Genomic DNA, 15981 nt, shown 5'->3' on the forward strand with positions numbered 1-15981 from the left:
AGCTCCAAGCACTGAGATGGAGGAAGTACAGTACAGACAGGGTCAATTTATTATGGTATTATTGTGCCTATCCTCTTTTGATTGAAATTTACGAGGAAGTGAGTGAACTATGGTTTTCTCAGATTGTTGAATGATCACTTGTCTTATACTGGGGGTTTCAGGCTTGTTTGAGACACCCCCAGTGAAGAAGAAGAAGAAGAAATGTTGAACAACAGTGGAAAAATGATGGTTAATATAAGCCAGTTGTGTAAATCCAGAAACACTGATATAATTTTACAAAATTCAGTGGAAGGGGAGAGAGGGAGAGAGAACCTGGCAGGTGACTCAAATCTTAATTCAGTTCAAAGCGATTCGGAATGCTGTCAACAAAACAAAAGGGCTTGTTAATGTGGATCAAATCTGTTTTCAGCTCGATTTACTTCCGTAACTGAATTACTTAATTTAATTTTCATGGTCAGGTCGTTGCTGAATTTGAGGAAAAGCCAAAAAACGTTTGATCGGTCCCTGTCTTTATTTAACGCCGGCGTTGACACGCAACCCTGTACCTGGCTGTTTGAGAGCCGGAAATTTGAGCCGAGAGAAGGAGGGATTAAAGAAAGGAGGGATGGTGCCACTCAATCTGCTGAACGAGCACTTCTTTAATTAACAATATGAGCAAGAGAAAGACGAAAAGACTGCAGAGTTCATGTGAAATGGGAGCGAGGAGTGTAAATACGATATTCTAACAGGCCAAATAGGTCATATGTAAATGGGGCATTTAAAATTTGCGCCCAGATACTGTATATGCGATGGGCATCACTGGTGTTTTGCAAGGGGGTCAGTGACTGACTGTATCATATTCAGTTTGATGTCTTACTGCTTTGCGTCTTTACAGTATCCGATGCTTTTCTTTTCTTTTGTCACAACCTTTCCCTGATGTGACCCCCTGCCATTTCTGTATCAAGCGATTGCACCACAGAAGCCGCACGTGAAACGATGTAGTCAACATTTCTGACACGGTTTGAGCCTAGTTTGGTATAATTGGATATTCTGCTAAGACCTGGCAGTTGATTCTTGTTCCCTGCAGGGGAGTCTTAATCCCAGGAACCGAATATTCTTCTATTCTAAAACCTACACCACAAGGAGCATTCAATACAAATCATATAATAAAATAATATTTTTGGAAAATATTTTCGCTGCATTGTGTTTTTGTCACTTAAGACACTTGTATTATGTAAAATATTTAAACTTTTATTTTTTCCCTCTGCTGGGTCTCTGGAGGTCATGTGACTGAATATGTGCTTTAACAGTGTAAAATGAGGGCACTGTCTTTTTTAAAACTTTCAAATCATGGTACCCGGTACAGCCAAAACATCATATTTTCATTCAAAATTTTAATTTTGTTTGACATTTTCTACAGAAAGCCACAGGCGCTGCCGGTGGCGCCGTGCCAAGAAGAAAAAATGGGAAAATCTTTCTAGGTGAGTGTTTTTAAAAAAAAAATTTTTATTTATTTATTTATAAATTTATATTTATAAATATAAATATTTATATTGATGTTTTCACAAGTCCCTAACTGTTTTGGAAAAGGCATTAATAATGCAGACTTACGAAGTTCTTGAAATTGATGTGAAAGTGTTTAACGTTTTTTCAATGAAGTTGTCGAGCTCTCTGTAATGAAGAGATTTTTTTCTGCAGCGGGTAGAATGTCAGCAATGTCATTAGCGAGCGTACCTCTCAGATTGATCTTTCGGCTGGAGGGCTGTCACTCGGCCTCCTGCCCCAGACCTGATCCTGCCTCGACTCGTCAGAGGAGCAGGTGGCCCAGGGGGGCTTCGGGGACGGGACAGTGACGACCACAGCTAAGGCTGAGCACAAACCGCTCCCCCCCCCGCCTCCCTCCCCCTCCCCCACCACTGCTGCTGTGTCCGAAAAGCGGCGGGCTCCCGTGCGGTAGCGATCGCGGTGCCGCCACTGGACGGGCTAAGTTTAGCTCCCATTATTTGTGCTCTCAGTTAGTAACCGTTCTAAATCCAGTCTGCCAAATGTCCAGGATGGCCTACTCCCCCTCTGGGCCTGGGGGGGCGTGAGGGGGTGGAGGCAGGAGGGTTTGGTTTACAGCAGGTTCCCCACCCCCAACCCCCCCCCCCCCCGCCTGTCGCTTCACTTCTGTCAGCTGCTGGGTTCTGTCAACCTCCCACCCCTCACCCACCACCCACCTCCCCCAACCCTCAACCCTCAACCCTCGAGCTGACGGACTACTCCCATTGGTTGGTTTCTGTTTTCGGGGCGGGCCACTGTACCTCACCCTTGCTGACTGACCCTCAGTTTATCAGCACGCCTACCACCCCCCACCCCCTACTCTCTTCCTGCCCCCCCCCCCATCCCCCCCCTCCTGAAACTTGCCTGAGGAGATTTTCGGGGGGTGAGGGGGTTTCTGCGGCGTTCCCCTCCCACCCCCTCAGCCAGATGACTTCAGCCGCTCAATCGCGAGGGTGACGCAGGACTGCAGATGGGGGGGTGGTGGGGGGGGGGGGGCACCTGTCCCTGTTTTGGGGCCCCGATGCCCTTTTGGGTAGGGCGGGGGTTTCTGTGGATTTTGTGTCCATAGTGGGGGTCCACCAGAAAGGGAGTGGGGGTGGCAGAGAGAGAGAGAGAGAGAGAGAACCTACACTCCGCTTCCACCTGTTTGCGGTACAGCCCTGGGTCCCATCGGCATTTTCCAAGCGGGGCTGATGACCTCACAGGCCTGTCAGTCCCTGCCGACGTCATGGAAGCGCGGCGGTGGAACCTGCTGTTGTTTTGCTGCCCCCCGAACAAAAGCGGCCCCGGGGTGGACGGGCTGACGGGGCCCTGAAAGAATGTGCCCTTGGTATTTTGTCGTTAGCGGGCGGCCTCCCCCCGTTCTGATAATGGTTATTCACAGTTTACATTACAGGCATTTAGCAGACGCTCTTATCCAGAGCGACTTACACAACTTTTTACACAGCATTTTCCATTGTATCCATTTATACAGCTGGATATATACTGAAGTAATGCAGGTTAAGTACCTTGCTCAAGGGTACAACGGCAGTGTCCTTACCCGGGATTCGAACCTGCGACCTTTCGGTTACAAGCCCAGTTCCTTACCCAGTTTAGCCGCTAACCGCTCCGTAAGCCGGCCCGCTAACGCCTCCGGTTGGAGGTTTCCCGCCGTTTCACCGTAAACGGGCGGAGCGTCGAAAAAGCCTGTGTCGTTCAAGCTCTTAACTGAATCCCCCGCTTAACAAAAAATGAAGCTCAAGCACATTCACACACACTGCTGGATGATTGCTAGAGCAGTGTTTCTTAAACTCTGGGTCGGGACCCAAAATGGGTCGTGGGGGTGTACGAGGTGGATCCCAGATGGGTTTGTAGTACAGTAGGCTATGCTGGTATGTGTATTTTAGGGGCTCCTGAGAGGTATTAATTGGGTCCCGGTATTATAAATTATTTTAAATCAGGTTCTCGATATTAAAAAGTATCTATAATTAGGATCCCGCTATTAAAATGTCCAGAGAACCAGTGTGATAGAGCAGTGTTGCTGTTGCTGTTACTGTCACTGGTTCGGCAGGCAGCTGTGACCTCTGACCTGTGACCTGCGACCCTCTGCGGTCTAGAGTCCCAGAACGCAGACCCGACGGGCCTCGGGTCCGATCCCGCCGCGCCGAACGCCGAATACCGCCGTCGACGTGACTGAATGTCTGCCCTCCTCTCTTCCCTTAAGATCTCGAGCTTAACCGCGATTTTAACGGCGACGATTACGAGTACGAGGACGAGGTCAAGCTCGTCATTTTCCCCGACCACTTCGAGATCCCCTTGCCAAATATTGAGGAGTTGCCTGCACTGGTCAGTGGTTGTGCGGTGTGCCAATGCTCTCTGCTTTCCCTGCATGCTGAAGGGCTTTTATTTTTATTTATTATTTTTTTTAATCGTTTGTGTGTTGCCCTGATTTAAAAGTGCTTGCATCTCAAATTTTCCACTTTTTTTTTTTTTTTTTTTGAAATGTTGTTGTGTTATATTATTGCATGCTGTCCTTCACATTTTTTGTGAATCTTTGTGCAATATGCATCTCCATCTCCATGCATATTGCAAAAACATGTTGGCAGTTTTTAATATGATTTTTACTTATCGTGTCTATGGAAAGACATCTCTGTAATCTAACTTCTTCTTTTGGTTAAGTCTGGAGAGTTCATTGCAGAAAAACTGACTTGATTCTCTGCAGTTTGCATCACCTTTGTTTGCATGCGTTCTAATTGGAAAGTCGGATCATGACCATTACCTGAAATAGGTGGCCATTTTGGCTCAAAGGCACGCGATGTAGTGTTATTGCATCCTTCCTCATTGAGTATGAGATTGTGTGCCTGTAATGTGGGGCCACTCAACCCTGGTCCACGTGCTGGAGAGCCACACGGTCTGCTGGTGTTCGTTTTCACCTTAAAAGCAGCTCCCAGTTTAGACAAAGAAAAAAAACAGTTCAGGGGTGCTACCTGCATAACGAGCTTCTTTAATTGGTAAATGAATTGGTTAATTAATTTAATATGTGGTGAGTTACAGTTGAAAGCCAACACACCCCACGGCTCTCCAAAACCAGGGTTGGTTGCCCCCTACCATAGAGTTTCCCATGATTCAGGTGTGATTCGGCGACTTCCTGCATGTTTCAGCAACTTCCTGTCAATCACAGTGATCTAGAACAGTGGTTTTCAAAGGTGGGAATTGCCAGCTGTGAAACAAAAGGGTCGTCAAACTCACATTAGATAAACGGTAGCTCATTGACCAGAGTGACTGCACACCCCTTGCCTATACCATCCATGAAAGCCGCATGTGATGCTGAAATTGATATGGAATAAGATTTTAAAATTGTTTTATGGTTTATCCAAAGTTATTTGATTGTGCTTATATTTGTAATTAGCCAGATGTTGTTATTGTTTTGTTGTGCAGACAAACTGCGGTATGTGGGTGGAGTATATTGCAGTCAAAGAACAATTTTTGAAAACCACTGATCTGGAAAATTGCGGTTGGAGGCGGGGCCAACGGTCCTGGTAACCTTGGTTACCTTGGTTACCCTGGTAACCCTGGTAACCCCCGCGCTCCCTGTCCCTCGCAGGTGACGATAGCGTGCGACGCGGTGCTCAACGCCACCTGCGCCTACAGGAAGACCGAGTCCGACTCCTGGGAGGAGGAGGTCCAGGTGTCCCGGCACGCCAGGAGCCTCCGACAGACGGACAACGGCGTGCGAATCCCCCCCAGGTATGGAACCACTCTCAAACCCGTAGGTGTGCGAATCCCCCCCAGGTATGGAACCACTCTCATACCCGTAGGTGTGCGAATCCCCCCCAGGTATGGAACCACTCTCATACCCGTAGGTGTGCGAATCCCCCCAGTGTATGGAACCACACTCTCATACCCTAGGTGTGTGAATCCCCCCAAAGTACAGCTCATGCACTTTCAATCCTTGCACAACCAGGTGTGTGAATCCCCCCTAGGTACAGCTCCGCTTTCATACACACAGGTGTTGACCCCCCCCCCCAGGTACAGGCCACCTCATCACGCATAGGGTGTGATTCCCCTCCCCCCCCTACTCCCCAGGTACAGCCCACTTGCATATGCTTAGGTGTGCAAATCTCCCCCAGGTACAGCACCACTCTTGTACACACAGGTGTGTGAATTCCTCCCAGGTACAGTGCCAGTCTCGCACTTATATGTTCTCGATGTTCTTTTTGACCCCAGGTGTGTCGAATCAGTATTAAGGTTAAGCTGTACTTTGTACAGAATGTAATAGAAGCTATAAATCAGTGTGTGTATCCTGTTTAACCAACTATAAAATAACACTGTCACCTTTCTGTAAAATGGCAGCAGCGTTGCCTTCAGGTTACAGGAATGTGATAGATAATTAATATGTGTGATGGTTGTTTGCTGATGCAGGCATGTTGTCAAGCAGTAAAAAAAAAAGCCCAGACAAACTGTTGCCTCCTCTTATGATTCGAAAACCGTAATACATATTAGCTTCCAGCTGGTATTCTGAAATTGGTTTTGCAGTAATTATGCCAGTTTTTACATTTTTAAAAATGATGCGATTTAGCTTGAAGGCTGAATTATGAATTTCTGAAAAACGGAGTGAATTCATGTACAGAAAAAGGTGTATTGTGTGAACACAGCAGTGGATTTCAGGAGAGGATATTCTCGTAATTCTAAATATAACCTGCATGAAAAACAATCGCAGACAGACACACATGTTCAGCTGTGTTTGCTTTGCTGAACTTTGAGCTGGTCAGAGGAGGAAGGCTCACAGCGTGTGTGTACTTTTAATAATAAAAACAGTCCAACTGTCTCTTATATGAATTTATTTGTTTAATACAATCTATTGATCTAAGGGGTCAGATTCTCATAATATCACTGAAGAAACGGTCTACGATCGATGTGGTTTGTCTGTGACTTTGGGCTGTTCAACGAAAACAAGCAAAGGCCTAAAACAGCCCACAGATGTTAAGCAGTAGGAGTGTTACCTTTGACCAACAGGAAGTGCATTCTTTGGCCATTTTTAAAAATAGGTGTTTGGGAGAAGCAGTGCGGTAATAACTTATAACTATGTGACTGGGCTTACGCCTAGCTGTGAGGTTGCAGGTTTGAATCCCGGCTGGGGCACAGCTGCTGTAACCTTGAATGCAGGATGCTTAACCCAGCGGAGGAGAGAATTTGGACGTCTCCGCCCCTTCGTTAATTTTTCTGCCGTCGCTCCCCAGCGGGTGGAAGTGCTCCAAGTGCGAGATGCGGGAGAACCTGTGGCTCAACCTGTCGGACGGAGCGGTGCTTTGTGGGAAGTGGTTTTTCGACGGCAGTGGCGGCAACGGACACGCCCTTCAGCATTACCGGGAGACCAACTTCCCCCTGGCGGTCAGACTGGGCACCATCACACCGGATGGAGCCGGTCAGTACTGCCCGTGGACGATGTACCTGCCCCCCCCAACCCCCTCGGGGCTTGTTATAAGAGATTTGTTATTTGCTGCCATGATACCATCAAAGCTTTTCGCTTTAGCATGTAGCTTTTTAACATTTCCCCCAACAGGAAGTGCATTCTTGGGTCATTTAAAAAAAATAGTAGTCATGACTGGTGTTTGGGGGAAGCAGTGCAGTAGCAGCATCATGGTTAGGGGCTTATAACTAAGTAACTGGGCTTATTCCTTAACTCTGAGGTTGTAGGTTTGAATCCCAGCTGGGGCACAGCTTCTGTAATCTTGAATGCTTCATTAATATGTTCTGCTGCGCACACAAACAGTAAGTAGATAAATATAAGCTGAGAGCCTGAATGATCACAGTGACCTCCTTGTTTTTTTGCAGACGTTTATTCGTTTGAGGAAGAGCAGGCTGTACTGGACCCACATTTAGCGGATCACCTGGCTCACTTTGGGATAAATATGCTGCAGATGCAGAAGGTATGCCTACCTGTGTAGTCTACCAGGTTCAAGCATGTTTAATATTGAATTTTTAAAGCCCCCGGACAAGTTTAGTTCTGCTTGGATGCTATTTTATGTTTGGACTTTGTGTTTTCCTTCAACCCTCACTGTGACCCCACCCCCTTTGTCTCTTTACACCCCCCACCTTAGGAACCACTGCCTTGATGTCAGATAGCAAAACCTCACTGCTGTTCAGTGTTCTGTGTTTTTACTTTTTTTTTACTTTTAAAGATTTTATGTCACTCCTCTTTTCTCCCAGTCTGGAATTCCCAGTGTGCGTGTCTGTGTTCATCGCTCCAGCTTCTGGCAGTCAGGCCGTAGCAAAGACACACACACACACACACACACTCACACACACAGTCCTCTGAAATGCATGAGGCTCAGCTCACGCAGACGCTGAGTCGGCAGAGGTCACCTCAGGCAGACCGTAGTTGCCCTGTCGGCCAGGCGGGGGCGCTGCTGCGCCACCGAGGCGCTGCCGTTCTGCTGACTGCAACTCCTTCCGTCTCAGGCGACGCTGCGGTGGGTGAATTACGAGCCTGCTGGTCAGGCAGCTGCCACAGTTGGCACTGCTGTGGCCCAGATTAGCTGAGCAGAACGCGGGGGGGGGGCAAATCCACATGCATGAACAGGCAGAGGAGCCACCGAGCAGCCCCCAGTATCACCTGTGATTAATCACATTCGTTTTGCTGATCTATTGAGACTTGGGAGACTGCCGCCCACTTCACTGCAAAAAACGAAACATAAGACAATCTCAACGTGTGTTTTATTCTTATGTTTTTACTTAAAATCTTATGTCTATTACCTTTTCACTAAATAAGTAAAATAAATATTACAGATGAGGTGATGAACTCATTTCAAGATTTGCCAGTAGGGTAAGACAATATAACGTGTCAAGCAAATAGTAACTTAAAACAAGGCAATACTTTGTACTCGAGAGAAAAAAAAAGATTATAAATCTCATTACAAGACTAAAACGCTTGTTAAGACGTCCTTTTTTTTTTTTTGCGAGTGTTTAAAACTTCTTTTCTCTCCGAAGCCGATCGAGAACGGACACACGGACAACGAGGTCCGGCCGCGGGTCAGCGAGTGGGAGGTGATCCAGGAGTCGGGCCTCAAGCTGAAGACCGTGTTCGGGTCGGGCTACACCGGCATCCGGAGCCTGGGCAACAGCTGCTACCTGAGCACCACCATGCAGGTCCTCTTCAGCATCCCAGAGTTCCAGAGGGCGTGAGTACCGAGGATGGGCATGGTGCTGTTAAATTAAAAAAAATAAAATAAATAAAAACTACATTTCCCATGAGGCATCGGGGCAACAGTGGCAGTAACATGAAAATGTTCTCTACTGTTCTCTACTCTTCACCCATCCATACATCCATCCATCCATTCTCTAACCGCTTAGTCCAGGTCAGGGTCACGGTGACCATCACCCTACCCTTCTCCATATTCAATTAAATAGTGCATTATTATTCATGTGGCATTGGGACAGCAGTGGCAGTAACATCAAAATGGTAAATGGACTGCATTTATATAGCGCTTTTATCCAAAGCGCTTTAAAATTGATGCCTCTCATTCACCCATTTACACACACACTCACACACCAATGGTGAAAGGCTGCCATGCAAGGTACCAATCAACTCATTGGGAGCAATTAGGGGTTAGGTGTCTTGCTCAGGAACACTTCAACACGCCCAGGACGGGGAATCGAACCGGCAACCCTCCGACAACCGGCAACCGCTCTTACCTCCTGAGCTGTCGCCCCCAAAATGTTCTCTTATTACCCTTCACCATTGAAATTGTGCATTATTGTTTTTATATTTTTCTTTCCTGTATTTTATTAATGTATTCTTGAGCTTTGTATTTCGCTTCCTGTTGTCTGAATGTTGGACTTTTATTGTGGTTCCGTAGGTATGTGGGGAATCTTCAGAGGATATTTGACTACTCGCCTCTCGACCCAACGCAGGACTTTGCCACGCAGATGTGAGTGTTAAGGCAGACCTCTCTCTTAGCATTAGCTCCCAAGAGCTACAGCTCAGAAAGCCAGCCGTGACCTCCGGCTTTTAAATGTCGCAGGACGTTATGTGGCTGGATTTTTGTGCGCTTAGCTTAATCCTAGTCGTTGCTTGGCAGAAGGAGTTTGACGCACCTTGTTTCTAAGGCCTAAATTAACTGCTGATTGAAGGGAAACTGAAAACCTGCAGACACTGCGGCCCTCCAGGGGGATTCCCGGTGTTTGAAGTTTGGGGGGGCGGATATTGGGGTGGGGGGGGGGTGTGGTAAGGTGTCAGGGGAGGGCTGGAGTTGTAAACCTAGTCCTCTTGCTGGGATCAGATGTGCAACGTTGGACCAGCTTGCTTTCATACAGTAGGCCAGGAGAGCGTAGTTATTATTGTGCGTAATGTAAATCTTTCACAAGCCCGCGTTTTATGATGTTTATGTCTCCCCCCCCCCCCCCCCCCCCCCCCACCCCCCCCCCTCTTCCCCCCACCAGGGCGAAACTGGGTCAGGGGCTCCTGTCGGGCCAGCACTCCAAACCCCCGGGAAAATCCGAGCTCATCGAACAGGTGATGACGGAAGAGCGGAAGGTGGCCTGGGTACGTCCGGCTCCATAACCATGGAAACAGACCTCAAACTGCCACTAACCGGGTTTTACCATGGAAACAGACCTCAAACTGCCACTAACCGGGTTTTACCATGGAAACTGACCTCAAACTGCCACTAACCGGGTTTTTACCATGGAAACAGACCTCAAACTGCCACTAACCGGGTTTTTACCATGGAAACAGACCTCAAACTGCCACTAACCGGGTTTTTACCATGGAAACAGACCTCAAACTGCCACTAACCGGGTTTTACCTTGGAAACAGACCTCAAACTGCCACTAACCGGGTTTTTACCATGGAAACCGACCTCAAACTGCCACTAACCGGGTTTTTACCATGGAAACAGACCTCAAACTGCCACTAACCGGGTTTTACCATGGAAACAGACCTCAAACTGCCACTTGCCACTTAATTTATATTTGGTGCTGCTGGGTGGCTCATCCTGTTAAGGTGCTGTTCTAATGTACAGATGGGCCCCCGCGGGTTTGGTACCGGATCTGGTCCACGCCAGGGCCGACTGCTTTCGGCAGCCATTGCGGGGAGACCCACAATTACATTGCTCAGGGATGACAGGGTCTCATGGAACACCAGCGCCCCCTGCTGGTTGATTGGGTGTTCGCGGGTCACACTTTGAGATAAATAGTGGCGGCGGACAGAACTTGCTGGTCTGCTCTCTCCCAATTTGACAATGGAGGTTGTGATGAGTGTTGCAGTGTGACCAGGACTGGACATTGTGGAGAAAAATTTATTATGGAGGAAAATTAATTATTTTAGAAAACATTTTTTTTTTGTTTAAAAATTAAAAGATTTGTACAACCTCTAGGTTATGAGTTTATTTTTGGCAAACTGAAGGCTTAGCAGTTGCATTATTTAACGGAAGACGGATGTGTAGTTTAAGATGGATCGTGCTTGATTTATCTTCCTTTGGGGGGGTAAACTACCAGCGTTCAGTGGATGACAGGTTTCTGGGATTGTTGACACATTTACCCTTTGACCTCTTTGAGTTCTCCACGGACTTCAGGATTGGCTGAAGTCCGTGGAGAGGTGGTTGGTCTAGGTGCCCTGCACCTCAGTCAGGCCCACATGAGGTGTGAACACACAGGGACAGCTGACCGTCTGTGTGCGTCAGAGGACAAATGGCCAGTAATGTTCAAAACAACTGTGGTGCATCAGGAACGGGCTATTCTTACCCACCGTGTTACCCAAGTGGTGCTCCACTTGCAGGTCCACTTGGGTTGTAATCATATGTATTCTTTACCGGTTATGTCCTGTCAGAGGCTAAAGTCAAATTGCAAACTTTTGTCTTTAATTTCAGCCATATTTGTGCAATTTTTTTTTTTATCTCAGAAATTTTTTTTTTCACAGAAATTGTTTGATATAAAGCATTTCACAGACAGTATTTCAGTATTTCACATGACCCATGCCTGTGTGCAGGATTCTCTGTGCTGACGTTCCTGACGTTCCTGACGTTCCTGACGTTCCGCTTTCCCTCTGCAGCACCAGCCGAAGGGAATCTCTCCGCGGATGTTCAAGGCCCTGGTCAGCAGGGGGCACCCCGAGTTCTCCTCCAGCCGGCAGCAGGACGCGCACGAGTTCTTCCTGCACATGCTGAACCTGGTGGAGGTGTGTGCGCTCTCTGGTGCTAATGAGACAGGGGTGGGAGGGGTGGGGGGGCAGGGGGGCGGGGGGGGGGGGGCTACTGTGGCCGTGGAGGGCTGCAGCTTCTGCCAGGTCTCTATAGTAACCTTAGGCTGTTCACACACACACACACACACACACACACTGTTCACGCACATGCTGTTCACACACACGCTGTTCACAAGAACACTGTTCACACACATACACTGTACACACACACTGTTCACACACACACGCTGTTCACAAGAACACTGTTCACACACATACACTGTGCACACACTGTACACACACACACTGTACACACACGCTATTCACACACACACTGTTTACACACACACTGTACACACACGCTATTCACACACAGACTGTACACACACGCTGTTCACGCACGCTTTCAATCACATGATAACCGTAATTACTCCTGTTTGTGTGTTTTGAAAACACATGCTTTTCACTGTGGGAGCAGAGACACTTTCCTCCAAACTGTGTGTGCGTATGCATGTCTCTGAGTGCCTGTGTGTGTGTGTGTGTGTGTGTGTGTGTGTGTGTCTGTCTGTGTTTTGACAAATCGGTATATAACAAGTATCACAGTGTCAAAGATTGGATTCAGCCATTTTGTGATTCTGTGTGTATGACACCAAACCCTCTCTGAAATGACAGGGTGTCAGACGATTGAGGCGGTGTTACACGGCAAGGAAACCGAGATTCAGGTGCTCTGTTACAAAAAAGCACACATGAGGTTAAAGGTGGTGGCGGAAGATTATAACGATAGGATTTTTTTTAAAAAGGCGGTTGGAGACGGGTTGTTTGTGTGGTCGTGCTGTGAACTCTGGGTCCGCGTTCCTGAGGTTTTTCGGGAGGAAAGTTTTTCCATGAAGCGCTCCGAGCTGCCAGGCGCACGCACTCGACTGTGTAACGGGGTTAAATTTAGAGCGGCCCGATCAAGTACCCCGCGGCAGATAAAGCCTCCCGTTCGTCCCGCCCATATTGAAGGTGCTCCCGCCTGTCTCTGCTGGCATGTCCGGAAAAATAATCACACAAGCGAAGAACAAACACGGTACATCCTTAGGATTAGTCCAGCTGATATTTTCGCTCTGTTTACGGACCCTTCTGCGTTTTATAAGTAATCCACGGCTGACTCCACCGCAATGTTGATAGATAGTAATACTGTTTATTTGTTCTAATTCCAGTCAGCCTAGATAGTAGAACCCTTAACTGCTTACAGTGTTAGAACAGAACAAAACAGAACAGAACAACGAAACAGAGCAGAACAGGCTTTATTTTTCCTAGGGGGGGGGCTTCAGGTTAACTAGCATATAAAATAAAAATTTTAATAAACAATTTATATCAATTACATTAAGAAGTAAATTTACAGGAAGTGCGAAATACACATACCCCGGCTCCGGCTAACCTTCACTGAACCCCCACCCCCAAAAAAAAAGTTCAGAAAATTGGGAAAATGCTGATTCTCGGACCATACAGTATATGTGACGATCAGAAGCAGACAGTTTGGGGAGCGTCATACACACCACTCCTCAGAGGTCTCTCTGCCAGATGAGAAATGTCACCAGTAAAGCCAAATACTACCGGCCTCCGGAGACATTTCAGGGTGAGGAAAAATCAGTATTCGCTGATCAATGAGGGAAAATCGCCGTCCTTGTCTATATGCAGACCGGCTCCACTCCTCTGTGGGAGGGGCTGGGAGTCGGAATCCATGAAAGATTCCTGTGTACAGTTACCGATTTCGTCCATCCGGTTTATTCAGGGGCCAGTGTCGCTGAAGGGAATGCGTGGCTGGTGCCATGGGGGGGGGGGGATGTTTATGTAGCGTCTCAGAATAGAGGAACGGCTGAGGGGGATGTTCTTAACGAGCAGGATATTTTAATTATAGCGGCGCCCCCCCCCCCCTTTACTACGTCCTGAAATAAACTCGTTAAGTTTTATCCGCAGCGACCCCCGCTAACTGCCAATAATCCGCGCTCGTATTCTCGCGTAATTTACGCACTTTGGCCCCAGGTATTTTAAACGGTTGGGTTTAATAGGCTTTTGGGTGGGATTTCTGAATGGAGCACGCTGCGGCTAAGGTGTGTGTGTTTGGGGCTGTGGCCGTTTCAGTGCCAGGTTCTGTAAGGCTTGTGTGTAGTCTGTGTGTGGCGGGCTTATCCTTGCCACTGCTCGAGTCTAGGTGCATTTCCATGAGTCTGATGATTTAATGACCTGTTCTAGCATAAATTGACTGATCATTTGATCTGAGTTTGTGTGTGTGTGTGTGTATGTGTGAGAGAGAGACTGTGTGTGTGTGTGTGAGAGACTGTGTGTGTGAAAGAGAGAGTGAGAGACTGTGTGTGTGTGTGTGTGTGTGTGTGTGTATGTGTGAGAGAGAGACTGTGTGTGTGTGTGTGTTTGTGCATGTGTGAGAAACTATGTGTGTATGTGTGAGAGACTGTGTGTGTGTGTGTGTGTGTGTGTGTGTGTGTGAAAGAGAGAGTGAGAGACTGTGTGTGTGTGTGTGTGTGTGTGTGTATACGTGTGTGTGTGTGTGTGTGTGTCTGACTGTGTGTGTGTCTGTGCGTGTGTGTGTATGACTGTGTGTGTGCATGCGTGTGTCTATAATTCTGGTTTAAATCTACGTGTGTGTGTGTGAGTGTGCATGTGTGTGTGTATGACTGTGTGTGTGCGTGCGCGCGTGTATAATCCTGGCTTAACGCTACGGCGTGTGTGTGTGTGTGCATGTGTGTGTGTATGACTGTGTGTGTGCGTGCGTGCGTGTATAATCCTGGCTTAACGCTACGCTGTGTGTGTGTGTTTCCAGAGGAACAGCGTGGGGTCGGAGAACCCCAGCGACGTGTTCCGCTTCCTGGTGGAGGAGCGGGTGCAGTGCTGTCAGTCGCGCAAGGTGCGCTACACGCAGCGGGTGGACTACCTCATGCAGCTGCCCGTGCCCGTCGAGGCCGCCACCAACCGAGGTAAGCACTGCCCGCAGTGCAGCGGGGCGGGTAGGGAACGGGGCTAATCACCCAGAGGCTGTGGGTACGATCCCTTGAGCTTGGTACTTAACCTGATCGCTTCAGTATATATCCAGCTGTACGCATCGATAAGATGTAAAAAGTTCTAGAAGTTGCTAAGTGTGGAGCTCTCCTGTTGTCCTGTAGAAGAGCTGTTAGCATATGAATCTAAGTGTGTAGCTCTCCTGTTGTCCTGTAGAGGAGCTGTTAGCATATGATTCTAAGTGTGTAGCTCTCCTGTTGTCCTGTAGAGGAGCTGTTAGCGTATGATGCTAAGTGTGGAGCTCTCCACAGCTGTTAGCGTATGATGCTAAGTGTGGAGCTCTCCACAGCTGTTAGCGTATGATTCTAAGTGTGTAGCTCTCCTGTTGTCCTGTAGAGGAGCTGTTAGCATATGATTCTAAGTGTGTAGCTCTCCTGTTGTCCTGTAGAGGAGCTGTTAGCGTATGATGCTAAGTGTGGAGCTCTCCACAGCTGTTAGCGTATGATGCTAAGTGTGGAGCTCTCCACAGCTGTTAGCGTATGATGCTAAGTGTGGAGCTCTCCACAGCTGTTAGCGTATGATGCTAAGTGTGGGGCTCTCCGCAGCTGTTAGCGTATGATGCTAAGTGTGGAGCTCTCCGGAGCTGTTAGCGTGTGATGCTACATGTGGAGCTCTCCACAGCTGTTAGCATATGATGCTAAGCTCGCCGCTCTCCTGTTGGACGGAGTGTAGCACAGTGGGTAAGGAACTGGGCTTGTAACCGAAAGGTCGCAGGTTCGATTCCCGGGTAAGGACACTGCCGTTGTACCCTTGAGCAAGGTACTTAACCTCCACTGCTTCAGTATATATCCAGCTGTATAAATGGATACAATGTAAAAATGCTATGTAAAAAGTTGTGTAAGTCGCTCTGGATAAGAGCGTCTGCTAAATGCCTGTAATGTAATGTAAAAAAAATGTAATGTCCCGCAGAGGAGCTGATGGCGTACGAGGCGAAGCGGCTGGAGGCTGAGGAGGGCGGCCAGACCCCTCCGGAGCCCATCAGGGCGCGCATCCCCTTCACCGCCTGCCTGCAGGCCTTCACTGAGCCCGATAACGTGGCGGACTTCTGGAGCTCCGCGCTGCAGGCCAAATCCGCCGGAGTGAAGTAAGCAGAGGCTGTGCTGAACTGTACAACCAGGCTATGAATTAATGTATAATGCACACAGTGAATGTTTCGCTATAATGTCTTATTTCGTATAGGGTCTCTTGGGCTGGGGCTCATAAGGTGTATGGCACTTAGTCAAAATAATTAGTGTCAGTAA

The 15981-nt window shown here is 48.0% G+C and overlaps 1 protein-coding gene across 2 annotated transcripts in view; it reads left to right on the forward strand.

Moving 5' to 3' along the window:
• The window catches only part of usp13 (ubiquitin specific peptidase 13), a 42477-nt gene that overhangs the window by 4583 nt on the left and 21913 nt on the right, over positions 1-15981 (forward strand). For both annotated transcript variants that reach the window (XM_064330138.1, XM_064330137.1), the window contains exons 3-13: positions 1400-1460; positions 3725-3846; positions 5105-5247; positions 6741-6925; positions 7336-7430; positions 8491-8681; positions 9360-9431; positions 9943-10045; positions 11552-11677; positions 14505-14658; positions 15650-15824. In XM_064330138.1, coding sequence (XP_064186208.1) covers positions 1400-1460; positions 3725-3846; positions 5105-5247; positions 6741-6925; positions 7336-7430; positions 8491-8681; positions 9360-9431; positions 9943-10045; positions 11552-11677; positions 14505-14658; positions 15650-15824 — 1427 coding nt within the window. The remainder of the gene's footprint in view (positions 1-1399; positions 1461-3724; positions 3847-5104; positions 5248-6740; positions 6926-7335; positions 7431-8490; positions 8682-9359; positions 9432-9942; positions 10046-11551; positions 11678-14504; positions 14659-15649; positions 15825-15981) is intronic.

Source organism: Anguilla rostrata, chromosome 4 (genome assembly GCF_018555375.3).
Source record: "Anguilla rostrata isolate EN2019 chromosome 4, ASM1855537v3, whole genome shotgun sequence".
In the NCBI taxonomy this organism is placed as follows: domain Eukaryota; kingdom Metazoa; phylum Chordata; class Actinopteri; order Anguilliformes; family Anguillidae; genus Anguilla; species Anguilla rostrata.